At 39.3% G+C, this 17,218-nt stretch overlaps 2 protein-coding genes across 5 annotated transcripts in view; both read right to left on the bottom strand.

The window, feature by feature from the left end:
• Positions 1-17,218, bottom strand: part of RARS2 (arginyl-tRNA synthetase 2, mitochondrial) — an 85,665-nt gene that overhangs the window by 43,394 nt on the left and 25,053 nt on the right. The gene's annotated exons all lie outside the window — the stretch shown is intronic.
• Positions 4,869-5,887, bottom strand: LOC119539256 (transcription initiation factor TFIID subunit 12-like). Its single transcript, XM_037842633.1, has one exon. The coding sequence runs from the start codon at positions 5,525-5,527 to the stop codon at positions 5,132-5,134; it is 396 nt and encodes a 131-aa protein (XP_037698561.1). The 5' UTR covers positions 5,528-5,887; the 3' UTR covers positions 4,869-5,131.

The raw sequence follows: 17,218 nt of genomic DNA, 5'->3' as shown, positions 1-17,218 counted from the left end.
CTTTTATAGTCTCAAACAGGGATCTGGATATTCTTTAAGGTTTTGGGGACTACTGTTGGCTTAGGCTTATCATATTGTGGTCATCTGGCATATCTAGGTGACACTTGTATAGGAGTAACCTCCAGGACAGCCTCCTGACTCTATTTGAATTCTCTTAGCACTAAAAGCTTATTTTGTTGCCTTTCTTTTCCCTCTTTTGGTCAAAAAGGCATTCTCAATCCCTTGATGCTAACGTCAGGCTCATTCCTGGAATCCATGTCTCACGTCGCCAGGAAGGCGATCTTGGGGGTTCTGTCCCATGTCTGGGGGAGGTTGATGAATTTATTGGCAGAGTTAGTCTTAGAGAGAGAAGGTCCACATTTGAGCAACAAAAGAGGATCTATGGAGGTGACTCCTAGGTATAATTATAGGTGGGCTTAGCCTCCCCTTTACAACCATAAGTTTCACCTGAGCAACCCTCAAAATCGAGGGCTTGACTTATAAAGTAGGGGGTTCCTAAGTTCACATAGCATATGTTATGCCCACAATAATCCATCCATATCTCACATAATCATCATTGTACTTAGTTGTACAATTGTCATCACTCTCCATTTTAAACAATTCTCATGACCTAAAACACCTTGTAGCTCTTATCAGCCCTTAACTGTTTATCCCTAGTATTTGTGTAATACTAGTATGATATTCCTATTAATTATAGTCCACATTATGCAATATGTAGATTTTTCCCATATACCCTTTTGTTGTCAACTGTCTGTGCTGGTGTCATACCTTAGAAGTATATCATGTAAACACCTATCTATATTTGTGGTACTGATTTGTGTGAAATATGCCTTTAAACAACCCCTTTCAACCCTATTCACCTTCAATACAGCTCTGATACTTATACTCCTAGTAACAAACAATCGTCACCCCTATCCATTACCATACCTTTGAATTAAACCATAATTAACATAGCTGAACATATTAGATAATCATCCTCTCTTACTAGCTATTGTCTATCACTTGGTCCCCAATATTCTGTAAGTCACTGATTTTACATTGTTCAGATGGTTCATAGAAGTGGTAACAAACGAAAGACTGAAAGTCTTCCCCCCAAGACTGGGCACAAGACAAGGATGCCCACTGCCACCTCTATTATTCAACATTGTGCTAGAAGTTCCAGCCAGAGAATTTGTCAAGACAAAGATATAAATCGTATCCAAATTTGAAAGTATTTGTGTCTCACTTATTTCACTCAGAATAGTATCTTCAAAGTTCATCCATGTTGCCATATGTTTCAGGACATTGTTGTTCCTTACTGCTGCATACTATTCCATTGTATGTATATACCACATTTTGTTTATCCATTCGTCTGTTGAAGGACACTTGGATTGTTTCTATCTCTTGGCAACTGTCAGCAATGCTGCTACGAACAATTGATGTATAAATGTCTGTTCATGTCACTGATTTCAAATCTTCTGGGTATATACCAAAAAGTGGAATTGCCAGATCATAGGGTACTTCAATATCTACTTTACTGAGAAACCACCAAACTGTCTTCCAGAGTAGCTGTACAGTCCCACTAGCAATGAATAAGAATTCCAATTTCTCCATATCCTCTCCAGCATTTGTAGTTTCCTGTTTGTTTGATGACAGCCATTTTTATTGGTGTGAGATGGTATCTTGTCTTGATTTGCATCTCTTTAATAGCTAGTGAAGATGAACATTTTTTTCATGTGTTTTTAGCCATTTGTATTTCCTCTTTGGAGAAATGTGATTTCATATCTTTTGCCCATTTTATAATTGGGCTTTTTGTACTATTGTCGTTGGATTTCTTTATATACGCAAGATATCAGTCTCTTATCAGATACATGGTTTCCAAATATTTCTGCCATTGCATCAGCTGCATTTCACCTTTTTGGCAAATTCCTTTGAGGTACAGACATTTATCTATTTTTTCTTTCATAGCTTGTGCTTTGGGTGTAAGGTCTGAGAAGTGACCTCTTAATACTAGGTCTTGAAGATGTTTCGCTACCTTATCTTCTAGGAGTATTATGATATTGTCTCTTATACCGAAGTCTTCGATCCACTTTGAGTTATTTTTTGTATAGGGTGTGAGGCCAGGGTCCTCTTTCATTATTTTTCATTATTTTTGTTATGGCTATCCAGTTCTCCTAGCCCCATGTATTGAAGAGACTGTTCTGTCCCAGTTCAGTGGACGTAGGAGCCTTATCAAAAATTAGTCAACCATATATAAGGGGGTCTATTTCCAAACTCTCAATTCAATTCTATTGATCAATATGTCTATCTTTATGCCAATACCATGTTGTTTTGACCACTGTAGCTTTATAGTAGTCTTCAAAGTCTGGAAGTGTAAGTCCTCCCACTTTGTTCTTTTTTAGGATGTTTTTGGCAATTCAAGGCCCCTTTCCCTTCCAAATAAATCTGATGACTAGCTTTTCCAAGTCTGCAAAGTAGATTGCTAGAATTTTGATTGGAATTGCATTGAATCTGTAGATCAGTTTGGGTAGAATTGACATCTTAACAATGTTTAGCCTTCCCATCCATGAGCATGGAATATTTTTCCAACTATTCAGGTCCTTTTTTATTTCCTTTAGTAAAATTTTCTGATTTTCTGTTTAGAGGTCTTTTACATCCTGAGTTAAGTTTATTCCTAGGTACTTGATTTTTTTAGTTGCTATTTTGAATGGAATTTTTTTTTGATTACCTCTTCAGTTTGGTCTTTACTAGTGTAAAGGAACATTACTGACTTACGTGCATTAATCTTATATTCCGCCACTCTACTGAATTTGTTCATTAGCTCAAGTAGCTTTGTGGTCAAATTCTCAGGATTTTCCAAATATAAGATCATAGCATCTGCAAATAATGACAGTTTTACTTTTTCCTTTCAAATTTGGATAGATTTATATCTGTCTTGGCGAATTCTCTGGCTAGAACTTCTAGCACAATGTTGAATAATAGAGGTGACAGTGGACATTCTTGTCTTGTTCCCAATCTTAGGGGGAAGGCTTTCAGTCTTTCACTGTTGAATACTTTGCTGGCTGTGGGTTTTTCATATGTGCCCTTTATCATACTGAGGAAGGTTCCTTGAATTCCTTCTTTTGAAGTGGTTTTATCAAAAAGGGATGCTGAATTTTGTCAAATACTTTTTCTGCATCTATTGAGATGATTATTGGTTTTTCCCTTTTGATTTGTTAATGTGTTGAATTTCATTAATTGATTTTCCTATGTTGAACCATCTTTGCATTCCAGGAATGAACCCCACTTGGTCATGGTGTATAATTCTTTTAAGGTGCCTTTGGATTCAATTTGCAAATATTTTGTTTAGGATTTTTGCATCTATATTCATTAAGGAGATTGGCCTACAGTTTTCCTTTTTTTGTAGTGTCTTTACCTGGTTTTGGTATCAGAGTGATATTAGCTTCATAAAATGAGTTAGGTGGTGGTTCCTTTTTCTTCAAGTTTTTGAAAGTGTTTCAGCAGGAATGGTGGCAATTCTTTTTGGAAAGTTTAGTAAAATTCCCCAGTGAAGCCATCTGGCCCTGGGCTTTTAATTTAGGTAGATTTTTGATGACTGATTGGATCCTCTGTGCTTGTGATTGGTTTACTGAGGTCTTCTATTTCTTCTTGGGTCAGTCTAGGTTATTCATGTCTTTCCAGGGAATTGTCCATTTCCTCTAGATTGTCTAGCTTGTTGGCATACAGTTTTTCATGGTATTTTCTTATGATTTAAAAAATTTTTCTGGATCTGTAGTAATTATCCCCTTCTCATTTCTAATTCTGTTTATTTGGGTCTTCTCTCTTTTTGACTTTGTCAGTCTAGCTAAGGGACTGTCAATCTTGTTGATCTTGTCAAAGAATGAACTTTTGGTTTTACTTATTCTATTGTTTTTTTTGTCCTCTAACTCATTTATTTCTGCCTTAATCTCTGTTATTTCTTAGGGTTAGTTTGCTGACCATTCTCTAGCCTCTTCAGTTGCTCAGTTAGGTCTTTAGTGTTAGGTCTTTCTTGCTTTTTGACATATGCATTTAGAGCTATAAATTTCCCTCTCAGCACTGCCTTCACTGCATCCCACAGGTTTTGATATGTTGTGTTCTCATTTTCATTCATCTCTAGATATTTACCAATTTCTCTTACAATTTCTTTTTTGACCCATTGGTTGTTCAGGAGTGTGTTGTTTAACCTCCATATATTTGTGAAAGATCTGGTTCTTTGGTGGTTGTTGATTTCTAGTTGCATTGCATTGTGGTCAGAGAATGTGCTTTGAATAATTTCAATCTTTTTAAATTAATTAAGACTTGTTTTGTGCCCCAGCCTATGATCTATCCTGGAAAACGTTCCACTGGCACTGGAGTAGAAACTACATCCTGGTACCCTGGGATGTAATGATCTATATATGTATGTTAAGTCTAATTCATTTACCATATTGTTTAAGTTCTCAGTTTCCTTATTGGTGCTCTGTCTATTTGTTGTACCTGTAAATGAGAGTGGTGTGTTGAAGTCTCTCACTATTATTGTAGACATGTCTATTGCTCCCTTCACATAAGCCAATGTTTGTCTCATGTATTTTTGGAGCTCCTTGATTGGGTGCATATTTATACTGGTTATTTCTTCTTGGTGAATTATCCCTTTTATTAATATATAGTGTCCTTCTTTGTCTCTTATGACATCTTTGCATTTAAAGTCTATGTTGTCAAATAGTATAGCTATCCCAGCTTTCTTTGGATTGCAGGTTGCATAGAACTTTTTTTCACTTTTAGTCTATTTGTGTTGCAGGGTCTAAGATCAGTCTCTTCAAAGTAAACAGCATATCAATGGGTCATTTTTTTTTTTTTTTTTTTTGCTTTGTCCCATATTCAACCACTTATGTAATAAACCACAAATAAAATCTTCTCTGGAAGATACTTTGCTCCTCTTTGAGACGGCAGGGAAAGGGACTGGAAGTTGGGGTAGGAGGCTTTTATTCTTTTGGCAGATCCTTTCAGTCATTATAGATATTGCTGCACTGTTAATAAAAAATATATGCTTCTCTGTAAAGCATTAAAAAAAAAATCCATGGATGAGATGGCTGAGGCCTCAGCTCAAGTATCTCCAAATACATTGTTGTCCATTCCCTAACCTTTCCGTGTGTTATTTCTTGGTTGTTTTCCGGATCAATGCCATTCTCTGTTTGTGAACTTCTGTGGTGCAAGCTTTTTTGTAGGGTCGGATTTCTTCAGAGCCAAATCCTGGGATCCACATGTTCCACTGGCGCTCTAGATGCAGTTGTACATCTTTCACTTCCAGGGTGTTGGACTTGCGATGCCAAGCAAGCTGGCAGGCTGCTGTCACCACACTTTCGATAAAATCATCAGCAATCTGCAGCAGCATCTCCTCCACATCTTCACCCAACTGCTCATTAGGATCCACTTCTCTTACTAAGTCCTGCAATTTCTTCTTGGTCAATATCTGATTGTTTTTGGGGCTGAGATGACCTCCTGTCCCAGGAGTGCCTAGTATCTTTACTACTGTAGTGCTATTGGCCATGGAGCCTTGTGGAGGAGTGCTGGCTGGTTCCGGTTTTATGGATGAGAAATTGGAAAGGTTGATTAGGGCTGAGGGGCCAAACTGGTTAATAATCTGTCGAGCTTTGGATTTCAGCTCATAGAGCTTATCAAGATCCTGTTTCCTTTTGGAGCTGTGAGGACCAAGGCCAATCAAAGGCAGCAGCGTCTATCTCCCCATGATATGCGGAGACTGCCCCAGTGAAGTGTTCGTCTCAGCAGCCGGTCCCTGGGTCATATTTTTTAAATCCATTCTACCAGTCTGTATCTTTTAATTGGAGAGTTTAATCCATTCACAGTAAAAGCTATTACTGTGAAGGGAGTTCTTGAACCAGCCATCTTATTCTTTGGTTTTTAGAAGTTAGATCTATTTTTTTCCCTCTCTCTTTTTTTCTTTAAGTTACCCTTAATAATAACTCTTCAATTCTGTGCAATTCTTTAGATGTCTCTCTCCTTTCTTTTTTTATCAGCTGGTAGAGCTCCCTTTAGTATTTCTTGCAGGGCAGGTCTCTTGTTAACAAATCCTCAGTATTTGTTTGCCTGTGAAAATTATGAACTCTCCTTCATTTGGAAGGAGAGCTTTGCTTGATAAAGAATTCTTGGCTGGCAATTTTTCTCTTTCAGAGTCTTAAATATGTCATACCACTGCCTTCTCGCCTCCATGGTGCCCACAGAGTAGTCAGTATTTAGTCTTTTTTCATTCCTCTTGTAGGTGGTGAATCACTTCTCCCTTGCTGCTTTCAGTAATTTCTCCTTCCCTTCAGTATTTGGCAACTTAATCAGTACATGTCTCGGATTAGGTTATTTGGATTTATTCTACTTAGAGTTCATTGGGAATCTTTGATTTGCATATTTATAATTATTTAGAAGGTTTGGGAAGTTTTCTTCAACTATGTCTTGAAACACTCTTCCTAGCCCTTTACCCTTTTCTTCTCCTTCTGGGACACCAACAATTCTTATATTTGTCTACTTCATATTGTCCATCATTTCTCTGAGATCCATTTCAAATTTTTTGAATTATTTTTCCCATTTGTTCTTTTTTGTGCTTGCATTCATTTACTCTGCCCTCAAGTTCACCCATCCTCTTCAGATCTGCTCTTGTGTGTCTCTAGTATATTTTTAATTTGAGCCACATTATCTTTTATTTACATAAGATCTGCTATTTTTTAATTTACTCTTTCAAATTCTTCTTTATGCTCTTGTAGAGCCTTCTTGATTTCCTTTATGTATTTAGCCATCTCACTGAAGTTGTTTTGGAGGTTTGTTTGTACTTCTTTAATTAATTGCTCCAAATTTTGTGCCTCTTGCGGCTTTTGCATTTGTTCATTTGGCTTGTCCATATCTTCTAGATCCTTTAAGTGCTTTGTAATTTTCTGTGGACTTGGGGGCATTTGTCTGTCTTGATAGGGTTATTTTGGGAAGTGCAGAATTATTTGAGCATTTATATATAATTTGGTTTGCTGGAGTCCAGTCTCCCTAAACTACCAGTAGGTGGCGCTCTTGAGGTAAGCCTGCTGGAGTGCAGTTTCCCTCACTTACCAGCAGGTGGCCTTCTCAAATAGGTCTTCCCCAAACTTCTTTGTGGTGGCTGGAGTCCAAACTGGATGGGGAACTAATCAGTGCACCTGTTCTGCCTGTCCTGGGGCTGCAATGCGGGACCTGAGCAGGTAGGCAGGGAGTCTGATCATGGGCACCATGAAGTGGAATGTGGGCCCTGCCTGCTGGTTGTCTGCCTGCCTTGTGACCACGAGTCTCTGGGGTGTGGGAGGTACTCCTGATCACTGGTATGGCACTTCTCCCTTCCCCGCGTCTCGCCTTTGTACCCCACATCCAGACTTCCATTGGCAGAGAGCAAATGCTGCCTCCCGGGTTCCCTCACGGGAGCTCCCCACTGTCTGGCTGTGGAGGATCACCCCCTGCAAATTGTCAAGGTAGGTGGATGGGAGTGGAGAGCCACTGCTCACTCCCTTGCCTGACGGTGGTTTTGCTACTGCCATCTGGAAGGCTGTACAATAGGAACACACTGCGTCCCTCCAGCCGCTATCTCTCCACCATTTTTGTCAGTGTCGCCTTCATGTACTGTGGGGGACCCTCTATGGCCGGTCACACCCCGAAACCACAGTCCCCGGTGTGTCCTCCGGCCCCTTTCTAGTTACTTTCACAGAGGAGAAGCCCGTTCCGCCTCACCTACTCTGCCATCTTCCCGGAAGTCTCCTCATTTATTTATAATCTTGTTATACTGCATTTATCTTTGTAAATCACTCCAGGTCCTTTCTTTGCCCCTCCAGCATCCAGCTCAGCAGCAGACACCCAGCTTCCTCCTCTGCTCCGGCCCCTGAGCCAAGGGGGTGAGGATGCTGTGACTTCCTCCCTAAGCAGTGCTGCCCACCAGGCTGCAATCCCCTGCAATGGGGTTTATGCTCTGCCCAGGGCTTGTGCATTGTGTGCTGGCCCAGCGGCCACAGGAAAGCAGGAGGCACCCACAGAGGTGTCCCAGCCACTGCTTGCATACCCAGGAGGCCAAGCAGGAGTGAGCAGGAGTAGAGCAAGTGGCTAGGCTCTGGGAGGGAACAAAAGGGACTGGCGCTTGGGCAGATGTGAGAGATATATTTTTAAAACAATTATAAATAGTAGGCTGGCAGCTACAATTTTACTGTAGACTTGAATAATATACAACTAAAATATAATTTAAAATTTTTCTTATCTCCACAGAATCACACATACTTCCAACTTGCTCAGTGAAAAAAATATTTTTAAAAAATCACCCTTTTAGTCAATTAAAAATGATTAACAACAACTTATTAACCTAGGAATATATTTAAAACATGAATTCTGAAATTAACTGAAGGATTACTCTCCAGTAAAAAAGGCTAAAAATAGAAGTAAATGCTTCCGGCACACGAGGAGGACAGACCAGATTTCATCTAATTCCCAGTTCTTTCTTTGGGAGTTTATAATTCTGGTACTTAATAGCACTTCAGGATAAAGTTAGAAATGTGGAACACTTAAGCTTGGTTTTAGTATTGTAAAGGATACCAGAATTCATTATGGCAAAACATATTTAATAAGCAGACTCTTAAACAACCAATGGGCCAAGAAATCACAAGGGAAATTAGAGAATATCTTGAGGAGAATAAAAATGAAAACTCAACATACCAAACCTTCAGGGAATGCAGTAAAGGCAGTGCTGACAGGGAAATTTACAGCTGTAAATGCTTACAATTAAAAAGGAAGATCTCAAATCAGAGATTTAACCTCATAACTGGAGGGTCTATAAAAAGAAGGGCAAATTAAACCCAATGTGAGCAGAAGGAAGGAAATAAAGATTAGAGCAGAGATAAATGAAAGGGAAAAAAATCAACAAAACCAAAAGTTTTATTTTTTGAAACCATGAATAAAATAGACAACCTTCAGTTAGACTGACAAAAAAAGAAAGAGGATACAAATAACTAAAACCAGAATGAAAGGGGGGACTATTACTACCTACCCCACAAAATAGAGAGTTTCAGACTATACTATGAACAACTGTACATCAACAAATTAGATAACCTAGATGTAACAGACAAAACTATCTACTGACACAAGAAGAAAACTATCTACTGACACAAGAAGAAATAGAAGACTTCAACATAACAGTAATAGTAAAGAGCTTGAATCAGTAATCAAAAACCTAGAAAGAAAAGCCCTGGATCAGATGGCTTCCCAGGGAATTTTCCCAAACATTCCAAGGCTTAACACCAATACTGCTCAAACTTTTCCAAAAAACTGAAGAGGAAAGAACACTTCCAAATTCATTTCCAAAGTCTACATCACCCTCATATCATAGCCAAATAAAGATACCACAAGAAAACTACAGACAATATCACTTGTGAATACAGATGCAAAAATCCTCAGCAAAATACTAGTAAACTGAATCCAAAAGCACATTAAAAGAATTATACACCATGATCTTGTGGGATTTATCCCAGGTATGCAAGGGTGATTCAACATAAGAATGGAATGAAGGAAAAAAAAACACATGATCATCTCAATTGATGCAAAAAGGATTTGACAAAATCTAGCACACCTTCTTTATAAAAAAAATTTAGAACACTAGGAATAGAAGGAAACTTCCTCAACATGATAAAGGGCATATATGAAAACCCACATCATACTCAATGGTGAAACATTGAAAGTTTTCCTTTTAAAATCAGGAACAAGATAAGGATGTCCACTGTCACCACTGAAATGAAAGCTGTAGCCCAAGCAATTAGGCATGAGAAAGAAATAAAGGGCATCCAAATTGGAGAGGCAGAAGGGAAACTTTCCCTATTTGCAGATGGCATGATTCTATATATGGGAAGTTATAAAAACTCCACAACAAAGCTAAAGGAACTAAAAAACAAATTTGGCAAAGTGGCAGGGAACAAGAACAGAACACAAAAATCAGCAGTGTTTCTATATTCAAGCAATGATCAATTGGAAGAAGAAATCAAGAAAAAAATTCCACTTACAATGGCAACTAAAACAATCAAATATCTAGAAATAAATCTAACCAAGGATGTAAGGGACTTGTTATACACAGAAAACTATAAAATATTGCTAAAAGAATCAAAGAAAACATAAATAAATGGAAGGCTATTCCATGTCATGGACTGGAAGACTAAATATTAAGATGTCAATTATACCCAAAGTGATTTACAGATTTAATGCATTCCCAATCAGAATTCCAACATCTTTGTAGAAATGGAAAAGTCAATCATCAAATTTATTTGCAAGGGTCAGGGGCCCTGAAGAGCCAAAGCCATCTTTTAAAAGAACAGATTTGGAATACTCACACTTCCCAATTTAAAAACTTAATACAAAGTCACAGTAATCAAAACAGCATATTACTGGCACAAGGACAGATAGATATAGACCAGTGGAATCAAATCGGGAGCTCAGAAGTCAACCTTCAAATTTAAGGCCAATAGATTTTTGCCAAAGGGGCAGAGACAACTGTTTCAACCCAGCTTAGCCCCAAGACCTAAGAATATACCAAGCACAGAAGTGGACATAGGTTTAATTGGGACTTACTGAGAGGAGATTATGGTCTCACAGTTGTGGCCAGCTGTGGAAAGTGGACCACACGATAAAGAGAGAGAGGAGTGCCAGGGGGCGTGGGAGGTGGGGTGCTCATAAAGGTTTGTGACAACAGAGCTTCTCTCAAGATTTGGTTACAACAGGATCTCCCAAGATTTGGTTACAACAAGGTCTCCCAAGATTTGGTTACTAACAGTGATTAGGGGAGTGAAGTTTTAATGCTTTCCCCCCGGGGAGGGGAGGAGCCTATTGCCTGGTCATGTAGGCTGCTGTGTGTATCTCATAATGGATACAGGACCCTGGGCCCTGGGTCCTCACAATCTACCCCCACATAGCAGACTACATTTTGCATTGCAGAGTAAGAGACAATAGAACACTAAGAGTACCCCACAAAGAATTAACAACCCCATAAAGAGATGCTACTGACAACTGATAAAATTGTGATCTTCAGTCTTACTTTCTGATACATTGAATTCTTCCAAATCAGCAGGGTGTTCTATGCAGTCCAATTTGCAGGAGTTACAGTCCAAGAAAGGTCAGTAGCACCTAAAGGTGACAAGTCCTTGCAAACCCAACATTGGGTTCAACTGTGGGCATGAGTTACTGCTGAGGCTCACTGCAGGAAGGTATTTGTAGGGCACTATGAGTTGAAAAGAGAGATGTTTATGGGGAATAATAAAGGATAATTCTTGCTAGAGTTCCACTGGTTAACAAGTTACCAGACAGAGGAACATTATGTGGAGGTTTTAAATACCAGATAATATTTTTCCTGTACAAATTTTGACAGTTTTTACTGTAAAATTTGGGCTTAAGAAAGGTCCACATAATCATGCATAAAATTCCTGTGGGAATAGGAGGCCCTGGATTGGTGATAAAGATTTTAACAGGCATTTAGGTCTTATTACAATATTTGGGTAACTCCTATTTCCCTGGGACTTAGGATTCCTAACCAATGTGGCTGAATAGGCCAGCACTAAGGCCAAAGAACCTCATTTTCCCCGTTTTGTATGATCTGAGGCACAGGCAACAAGTTATTACCATTCCACTTTTTGGCTGTAAAGAGGCTGGCCCTTTAACTGGGGACTTGCATTGGTCATACCATTAGCATTTCAACAGGGGCAGGGACAGCAGCCCATGCGGTACATTTAAAGCAAGCTGAGGCCTGATAAGAGTTTTTTAGTCCATTGTCGTTGCCCATGTGTGGGTCATAACAACAGATGGTGGCCCACTGGGAAAGCTAACAAAAATCCTGTAGATGTGTCCATGGCAGGAAAAGCATATCTCAAGAGCAGAAGGGGACTGATGTAGTCCACGTGTCCCATCTGGTGTGGTAGCCTATGTGGTCGATGCAGGGAGCATGAATGGCACTCTCCAGTGATGTCCACTAGTGGCTGGCAAGTTGCCTTTCGTCGTTGGCAGGCATCCCAGATGTCTTTCCACAGTTTTTGTCCCCAGAGGGGGCGACCTATGATCATCCATTGTTCTTGCTTCTAGGTTGCCATCCAGGTCGTTAAGGCTTTGTAAACAGCCCAGTTGTCGGTACAGCCAGTTAGTGCATCTCCTAGTTCATGTATTATTACCATTCACATTGCTCTTACTCAGCCTATTGACTGCTTTGTATAGCGCCAGTCTCCCACCATATAGGGTCAGTACTGGGTTGCACTGCCACAGCTGTCCATGTGGGAGGCTGCCCGCTAGCGAACCTATAGTGTACCAACCAGACTTGGGAATGGTACCCATGCCCTCTTTGGTGGGCATTTCAACAGCTATCTCAGGTGCAGCAACTTTAGCTATTGACTCCTCTATATAGGACACTGGTCTGAGAATCTTGTGCATTTTTGAACTCAAAGGTCTGGTATTGAAAATGCTGTGCTGTAGCAAGTACACTTTCCATTTGGTCAGTGTGTTCCGTTAGGCACTGCCAGAGCATAGCTTAGAAGCATGTCAGTTAACCACCCCTGAATAGGGATGGCCATTTTTAAGGTGACTAGGCATTCTGCATCAGTCCCTCCACTTGCAATAAGGCATTATATGCAGCACATGACTGCTTTTTTTAGGGAACTGATTCTCAGTTTTGCCCCTTTCCATAATTCTGACCAAAAGCCAAGGGGCATTTGTTTAGAATGTTGCCTCTGCCACAGACCCCACCCAAAGCCAATATTAGTGTTGACTACCTCCAACTCACAGGGTAGATATGGATCTATGCACGCACGCACACACACACACACACACACACACATCCCAGTGCTTGTGCCTGTGCTATTGCCCTTTTTTTTCCTTTTTTAATGCAGCCTATTGGGAGGTGTCCTATTCCCAGGGATAGCCTTTCCCAATCAAGGCATACAAAGGTTTTAACTTTTGGGCTAAGTGAGGAGCAAAAGGTTGCTAATACTCCAACAACCCCAAGACAGCCATTAGTTGTTTCAGCATTTGTGGCACAGGGAAGCACTGCACCTTATCAACTACAGTAGAAGGTAAAGTTTGATTTTACCCAATCATATAACACCTACGTCTGAAAGAGTTACTAATTAGCATGACATTATCAATGTAGTAAAATAGAGTTACACTAGAGGGACTTTTTCACTTAGTCAAATTTCTTTGCCACAAGGCAAGACATATGATCAGCTGTTTATATAGCCTTGGAGAAGTACAGTAGAAGTTCATTATTGGCCTTCTTAGAAGGCAAATGCAGGCTGGCTTGATTTTCTTAGGGAGATACTAAAGAAAGCGTTAGCAAGATCCAATCACTTTATACAGGAGGCGGGTGGAATTCCCCTATAGTGATTTGCAACGTGGCATTTCTTTTCTATGCTTATCATTTTTTTTTAAATTTTTTTAAATTCAGTTTTATTGAAATATATTCACATACCATACAATCATCCACGGAATACAATCAACTGTTCACAGTACGATCATATAGTTATGCATTCATCACCACAATCTATTTCTGAACATTTTCTTTACATCAGAAAGAATCAGAATCAGAATAAAAAATAAAAGTAAAAAAAGAACACCCAAACCATTCCCCCCATCCCACCCTATTTGTCATTTAGTTTTTGTCCCCATTTTTCTCCTCATCCATCCATACACTAGATAAAGGGAGTGTGATCCACAAGCTTTTAACAATCACATTGTCACCCGTTGTAATCTACATTATTATACAGTCTAGACAATTAATTTTTTTTCTTTTTTTTAATTAAATTCAGTTTTATTGAAATACATTCACACACCATACAATCATCCATGATATACAATCCACTGTCCACAGTATGATAACATAGTTATGTGTTCATCACCACAATCTATCTCTGAACATTTTCCTTACATCAGAAAGAACCAGAACAAGAATAAAAAATAAAAGTGAAAAAAGAACACCCAAATCATCCCCCCATCTCACCCCATTTGTCCTTTAGTTTTTATTCCCATTCCTCCATTCATCCATACACTAGATAAAGGGGGTGTAATCCACAAGGTCTTCACAATCACACTGTCACCCCTTGTAATCTACATTATTATATAATTGTCTTCAGGAGTCCAGACTGCTGGGTTGGAGTTTGGTAGTTTCAGGTATTTACTTCTAGCTATTCCAATACATTAAAGCCTAAGAGGTGTTATCTATATAGTGCATAAGAATGTCCACCAGAGTGACCTCTCGACTCCATTTGGAATCTCTCAGCCACTGAAACTACTTCGTCTCATTTTGCATCCCCTTTTTGGTCAAGAAGATACTCTCAGTCCCATGATGCCTGGTCCGCATTCATCCCCGGGAGTCATACTCTGCATTGCCAGGGAGATTTACATCCCTGGGAGTTGGGTCCCACGTAGGGGGAAGGGCAGCGAGTTCACTTGTCGAGATGGCTCAGTTAGAGAGAGAGAGGGCCACATATGAGCAACAAAGAGGTACTCAGGGGGAGACTCTTAGGCACCATTACATACAACTTTAGACTCTCCTTTGTGGTAATGAGCTTCATAAGGGCAAGTCCCATGCTCGAGGGCACAGCACATCAAACCGCCAGTCCCAATGTTTGTGACAACATCAACACCAGTCCAGGTGAGGATGTCCAACACATCTGCACCTTCCCCCAGATCCTCGGGGCTGGGGAGGGGGAGGCTGTAAATATATTTTTTATTATCTGCCCAAATTACTCTAGGATGTGTCACTATTTCACTCCAGCCTATACTAACCTACCGTATCTCACTTCCTATTCAAAGTTCCATGCAATTGTGGTGTTTGAACAAATCGACTGTAGAGTTGTACCATTTAGAAAATTTAGATCCTGTACCAAATAGATATCTATTCCCTTGGTCTCATATGAAAGCTGAAGTTTTAAAACGCAATCAGTTTCAACCTTTACCCTTTGGCCTGGCTTGCCCTGGTCTTAACCACACCTGCTTCATTCATATCACTAATTGAAGTCTGCACCCCTTTTCAGCTTTTTTTTTTTTTTTTTTTTCTGACAGTGGCTGTATGCACTAATATTGACATTCATATCTGCCGAGCTCTAGCTCTGAGTTTCAGGTGTCTCAGAGATATGCATTGTTCCAGAGACCAATCAGGTTATACGCTAGGGGATCAGCATCTCAAAGTTTAGAGATAGGCCTTACAACTCAGGGATAGAGTTAACTGCTGTAAGAGCTTACAATCTAGGGACTATTACAATTATTGTGTCCACATTAGGCTATGTTCTAAGATTCAATTCTGAGTTTATACATTGTAGTTAGTCCATAGTGGTGAGGCATCATCCCTCTCACCATGTTTTCTCCAGCACTTTTACTCCTATATATATATTTTCCTACAATTTTATAGAGTTATGTTCACATACCATACATTTATCCTCAGTGTACAATCAGTTGTTCATGGTATCATCATAAAGTTGTACATTTATCACCACAATCAGCACTTGAACATATTGATTACTACAAGAAAAATTGTTTTGTTTTTTTTTTAGCAATAAGAAAAAATGATAAAAAGAAAAATAACATGTTATACAATAAAATATACTACTAAGGACAGCAAATAACACCACTACCAAGAATCCCATATTACTCCCCTAGATCCCTCTCTCATATACATTTAGCATTGGCATATTGCCTTTGTTACATTTAATGGAGGTATATTACAATGTTACTGTTGACCATAGACTCCAGTTTGCTTTGATTATGTTTTTTCCTGAATACCATCCCTTTTTCAAATTTCTACATGGTTGACATTCATTTTCTTTCCCACATGCAAAAATATTTTTATATTTGTATATTTAGTAACAGTCATTAGCCACTCCAGTTTTTGCCACATTGTACAGTCCCAGTCTTTATCATCTATCTTTACCTCTGGTGTCATACATTCTCCTGTCCCACCTCTTTCATCTTTACTCACAGACATCTTTGTTGAGTGTACTTACAATACCGTGCTACCATCACATAGTATTATGCTATCTATTTCTGGATCTATGCAATCAATCCTAAACATTCTGTAGTCCTTCAGCATCAAATGGCTGATCTCTGCCCTCCTTCTATCTCCTGGTCGCCTGTGTTGTCAGCTTTTAACTCCCAAAGTTTGTTCATTAATGTCTGTTCATATTAGTGAGACCATACAGAATCTGTCCTTTTGCTTCTGGCTAACTTCACTCAACATAATGTCCTCAAGGTTCATCCACATTATTACATGATCCATGTCTTTGTTCTGTCTTACAGCTGCATAATATTCCATCATGTGTATATACCACAGTTTGTTTATCCACTTGTCCTTCGATGGACATTTGGGCTGTTTCCATCTCTTGGCAATTGTGAATAATGCTGCAATAAACATTGGTTTACAAATGTCTGTTTGTGTCTTAAGTTTCAGTTCCTCTGAGTATATACCCAGCAATGGAATAGCTGGGTCATATGGCAAATCTATATTTAGCTTCCTGAGGAACCTCCATACTGTCTTCCAGAGTGGTTGCACCATTCTACATTCCCACCAACAATGAATAAGTGTGCCTCTTTCTCCACATCCTCTCCAGCACTTGTCATTTTCTGTTTTTTGGATAATAGCCATTCTGGTAGGTGTGAGATGATATCTCATTGTGGTTTTGATTTGCATTTCCTTAATAGCCAGTGAAGTTGAGCACTTTTTCATATGCTTTTGAGCCATTTGTATTTCCTCTTCAGAAAAATGTCTGTTCATGTCTTTTGCCCATTTTTTAATTGGATTGTTTGTCTTTCTGTTATTGAGATGCAGGATTCCTTTATATATTCGGGATATTAAACCCTTATCTGATATGTGGTTTCCAAATATCATCTCCCATTGTGTAGGCTGCCTTTTTACTTTTCTGACAAAGTCCTTTGATGTACAAAAGTGTTTAATTTTGAGGAGGTCCCATTTGTCTATTTGTTCTTTGGTTGCTCGTGCCTTGGGTATGAGGTCTAGGAAACCACCTCCTTTCACAAGATCTTTAAGATATTGCCCTACATTTTCTTCTAAGAGTTTTATGGTCTTGGTGCTAATGTTTAGGTCTTTGATCCATTTTGAGTTAATTTTGGTATAAGGTGCTAGATGGACATCCTCTTTCATTCTTTTGGAAATGGATATCCAGTTCTCCAAACACCATTTACTGAACAGGCTGCTCTTTCC

This window comes from Choloepus didactylus, chromosome 7, assembly GCF_015220235.1.
Source record: "Choloepus didactylus isolate mChoDid1 chromosome 7, mChoDid1.pri, whole genome shotgun sequence".
Lineage (NCBI taxonomy): Eukaryota > Metazoa > Chordata > Mammalia > Pilosa > Megalonychidae > Choloepus > Choloepus didactylus.
This window is presented reverse-complemented; position numbering and strand designations above follow the sequence as displayed.